The 4,535-nt window shown below is 40.4% G+C and overlaps 1 protein-coding gene across 1 annotated transcript in view; it reads left to right on the top strand.

Moving 5' to 3' along the window:
* LOC102294223 (carnitine O-palmitoyltransferase 1, liver isoform) overlaps positions 1 to 4,535 on the top strand; it is a 63,764-nt gene that overhangs the window by 7,027 nt on the left and 52,202 nt on the right. Inside the window, exon 3 of the mRNA XM_005942975.3 lies at positions 2,016 to 2,155. Within this exon, the coding sequence (XP_005943037.1) occupies positions 2,016 to 2,155 (140 nt within the window). The remainder of the gene's footprint in view (positions 1 to 2,015; positions 2,156 to 4,535) is intronic.

Raw genomic sequence — 4,535 nt, 5'->3', positions numbered from 1 at the left:
TAAAAAAACCCACTAAAGCTATTCTGTTATACCTGCATGCAAAAAATACACTGCACCCAAAATATTTCATAGTTCAGCAACACTGATCAATCTAACAAAGTTAAACCTGCTCCATCCTCCCTATTCTGGTATTTTAAAGAGTAAGCAACCTAACTAATAGGGCTTTAAAACTCCCAGCAAAACCCCCCCCCAAAAAACAGGGAACCACCCCCACCCCCACCTCATGATGCTTAATCAACGTAATCAACTTTAATTTGATGCAGTTAAAAAAAATGCACAAAAATAAATTATTTTTCAAGGATAATTAAGTACCGTATTTCCCAGACTACAAAGCTTTACAAACATTCAGAGATGGACTTACACACTTGCTTTGGGATCACTTCCTCGGAGATGAAATGCCGGGTTGGTAGCGAGGCTACAAATACTCAACCAGACAACAGGTCTTGGAAGCCACAGTCGCTCTATCACGTGATGCATACTGCTCCGACGTGCTACGAGCTGAGTTACGCCGTGTCGCAAGTTTTGTGAGGTGCTTTTTTGATATTTAATGGATCGGATTACATTTTTTATTTCTCTCCGATATCCGATCCAGTGATTTACATCAGTATCAGACCGATACCGATACGTAATATCAGATCGGTCCATCTCTAAAATCAGCTGTGCAGGAGCTGAGGTAACAAACTGCTTTAAAGAAAGTCTCATATCAGGCGAAATGTTTCTTCCTGCTTGATAAAGGGTTTCAGCTTTAAACACTACAGTGCACCTGCAGTCTCACTATGGACTCATGCTCCTGAAACACCTGCAGGATGTGCTTTGATGCTGCTGTGAAACCTGTCTGTATCTGTAAGCATTAATAAGAGAAAAATATTTTAGTTAACTGAAATGAAAATAAAACCTAGACTTTGGACTTTTTATTGTAATATCTCTACTGATTTGTGCCTGATGGATTTATCAGCTGGGCCAAAACATCTATCAATGTTAGCTATTTGCAGATATATTGGTATTGGCGTTTATAGCAGCCAATAAATGAAAACGAAAAGAAAAGCAGAAACGGGAGAAACGCCCTTCAACCATGTTGGGTTTGATGTTGCAGAGTTTGCAGCTTCCCTGCTGGCAGCACCACCGCTGTAATGATATCGACTGATTCAGTTTTAAGCTTTTGTTCAGCAACCAAAATCCAGAGAAGGCCTGTGTGTGTTGAGCTTCATCAGTAATGCAAACAAACAGGTTAAATGTTGTTAATTGTCCTGTCATTATGTCTGTTTTTCAAAATTATTACTTTTCACTGACAGTTATCGTGGTATACTTGGAATACCATTAATCAGGAAGGGAATGCCTTCATTGTTACTTTTTTTTTTTTTTTTGTCAATATAAGATTTGTTAACATTTCAGCTGCAAGAGGATTACCATTATTTCACATTCACTGACGTGCTTCACGTGTGGTCAGGTGGTTTTATACTGCCACACATCAGAAGTCTGTATGCAGTTGAACGTTGACTAAATTTCAGTGTTTCCGCCAAATCAGCACTCTCTACTTGTTGTTACCTTTGTGAGAAGTAGGCGGGTCATTCGTGTCCAGGATGGGGCTGACTGCACATGGCAGTATTACGTGGTCTACCTGGGTAACCCTGGTATGATGTTTGCCCTTCTGGGTGACAGCTGTTAATATTTGGGAAGTCATTATGTTCAGTAACAATCTCTTTGTAACCTTCAGTGTTTCTTGGTGAGTGTATGAAATCAAATGAGGCCAAACACAGTTGAAACCCATAAATGTTTCCCCACTCATGATTAGAACATTAAGAAACACATCAGTGTCATGTTTGGCTTTAGAGCAAAGTTTATAAAAATGATCTGAAACCACACAGCTGTGAAACCAGGTGTGCTGGATCATATTCACATCTGTAATGAGTTCCTTATTAAAGCTGCTAATGGAAGATGGTTTTTCACCTCTGAAGGTCTGACCTACACTTTGTTTCAGAGCCACCGCTGAATAGTTTCTTTTTCTCTGCTAACAGAACAGTCTGATTAAAGGAGTGTACCCTGCCAGCCCGTCATCCTGGCTCTTCGTTGCCATAGGAATCCTGGCCACCATGTACATGCAGTCGGATCCCAGCATGGGGCTCATCACCAAGATACAGCAGCACCTGCCGCTAAGGTACACAACGTCAATGTCAGTGGCAAAGTTCTTTAAATGGGCAAAATGATTTGATAATGCCGAGTAGACAAATTAGACCATAATTGTGTTGTTGTTGGGTTTTGTTTTAATCAAAGTAACAAATCTGAAGGTGCAAAAACAGGTGAGCACATGGAATCATAATTTAGCCTTATCAGGGTAAACTCTGCTCTTATCTCGTCTGCTGTGGGTGATGACAGGGACGAAGTGTATGTATGTGTGTGCGTGCAGCAGAGAATGATGAAGCTACCATGATTGGTGGATACATGAAGTGGTGAAAATGTAAAATGGTTCATGGGTACTTTATCTGACTTACCAGTTGTAAATAGACTTTTACTCTCTACTCGATCACTCAAAACACTTCATACAGCATGTCTCATTCACCCATTCACACAGCACTTTTTTGTTCTTTTTCTACATCTAAGCGCTGTTCTGTCAATCATTCATTGTGAAGAACGCCTCGAGAGCAGCTCTGTATCTTCCCCAAGGAGCTTTTGGCGAGCAAGCGAGCAAGGCCCATGAATGATCAAACTTCTCTCAGAGTTCTGCAGACAAATCAAGTGTCAAGAAACTATAATGTGATGCTTATTTTAAGCCCAGCATCTTCCTTACCTCCTCAGTTCAGTTGTTATGTCTTTGATGTCATGTTGTTCTGGAAGTTTTGCTCTTGCTCACTCATGTTTTTATGTTGCTTAGTAGAGGTGGGAATCGCCATACATCCCACGATACGATATTATTGCAATTTTTTAAAATATTTTGCGATATTCAGATTCTGTACATAAAGGTAAACTTTATCAATATTCATTTTATCTAATATCAAAGTCTCGCACTCAGTCTTTCTCTCATTCAGTCAGTTTTATTGTTGACAAACTGAACGGTTTGTATTACAGTCTAGTCCAACTTAACTGAATGCAACCATCTGGTACAATTATAGCTATTCTGAACTATGCAATTTATGAAAACTATGCAGCCCCTTCAGCAACTGAAGAATTTGAAAGTAAATTAAAACAAAATATAATTTTACATTAAATAAAAAAGTTTTAAACTTAATTAAAATAAAACATGTCTTAAATTAAAATAAGTAAACTGTCATGTTTATTGCTGCCAAAAAGTTAAACACATTTGGACAGTGAAGGAATGTCAGGATTCTTGCTCAGAAAAAGGATCAACGTGCTCTGAAGTCAGAGCACAAAAACCTTTTTTGTAACAAAATATCGATTTCTGCTGTCCCTGTATCGATACATTATTAGCAAACAAAATATCACGATACTACACAGCATCGATTTTTTTCCCCACCCCTATTGCTTAGTAGCTTTTATTTCTGCACACTGTATTTGCCCACAGTTTCACTCATGTACCTGTGCTGTCTTGCTGCTAATGGTGACAGCACTGATGCTGCCGCGACTCAGAAACCTGAACTATTTTATTAAAAACATCTCATGGGGACCATATGACAATAACTACTGTGATAACTAGGACTGGAATTATGTGTCCAGTTGAAGTGTTTCCAAGTGTGTGAGTTTTTCCTCCTTAAAGGTGCAGCAGCACTCTAAGGCCTTACAGTGAGGAGGGCTGGAGTTGTGTATACATATATAGCAGGTTTTTCAGCATGTTAACAAGATGAGTCAGTACAGAGGATTGTGGGTGTGGTGCTTAAACCTGAACTTTCCTCTACTTCCTACCAGCCTGACTACTAACTGTAGCTTTATATTCTTGCATAAACCATCACTGATTTACTGGCTGCACCTGTTGCTTTCATGATGTTCTGAGTCATTTCAGACAGCAAGGTTAATAAACAGATGAATATAACTGGCAGGATAGAGGGCATGGTGAAAGTGAACAGTGACATTCATTATAATGACTGTAGCTGAACATGTGACATGAATGAACTGAAACCAACATGAGTGTAAGGGTGATCACATGACTCAATCACCAGTGCACACATTCATCATCCACCACATTAAATCCACCTGTCTAATATTATGTAGGTCCCCTCTCATGGTGCCAACACTGCTCTGGCCCGTCGGGGCATGGACGTGGGACTCCAGGGGGAATGGAGACATTGGGTTCCTGGGGTTGTAGGGTTGGGCCTCCGTGATTGGGCTTGTTTTTCAAACATCCTGGCTCGGATTGGGATCTGGGGAGTTTGGAGACCGGGCCAACATCTCGGACCGTTTGTCATGTTCCTGACTAGTTTTGTGGTGTGGTGGGGTGCACTGTCCTGCTGGGGACGACCGCTGCCGTCAGCAAGTGTCTTCGCCAACAGCTGATAGGTAGGTGGTGTGTCTCAGTTAGAGCAGGGCGATATGGCCAAAAATATTTATCACGATATATATTTGAAAATTTGCGATAACGATATAAC

Source organism: Haplochromis burtoni, unplaced genomic scaffold (genome assembly GCF_018398535.1).
Source record: "Haplochromis burtoni strain Fernald_Lab_line unplaced genomic scaffold, NCSU_Asbu1 Contig_349, whole genome shotgun sequence".
In the NCBI taxonomy this organism is placed as follows: Eukaryota; Metazoa; Chordata; class Actinopteri; order Cichliformes; family Cichlidae; genus Haplochromis; species Haplochromis burtoni.
Note: the sequence above shows the minus strand (reverse complement) of the source record. Positions and strands in the feature narration are given on the sequence as shown.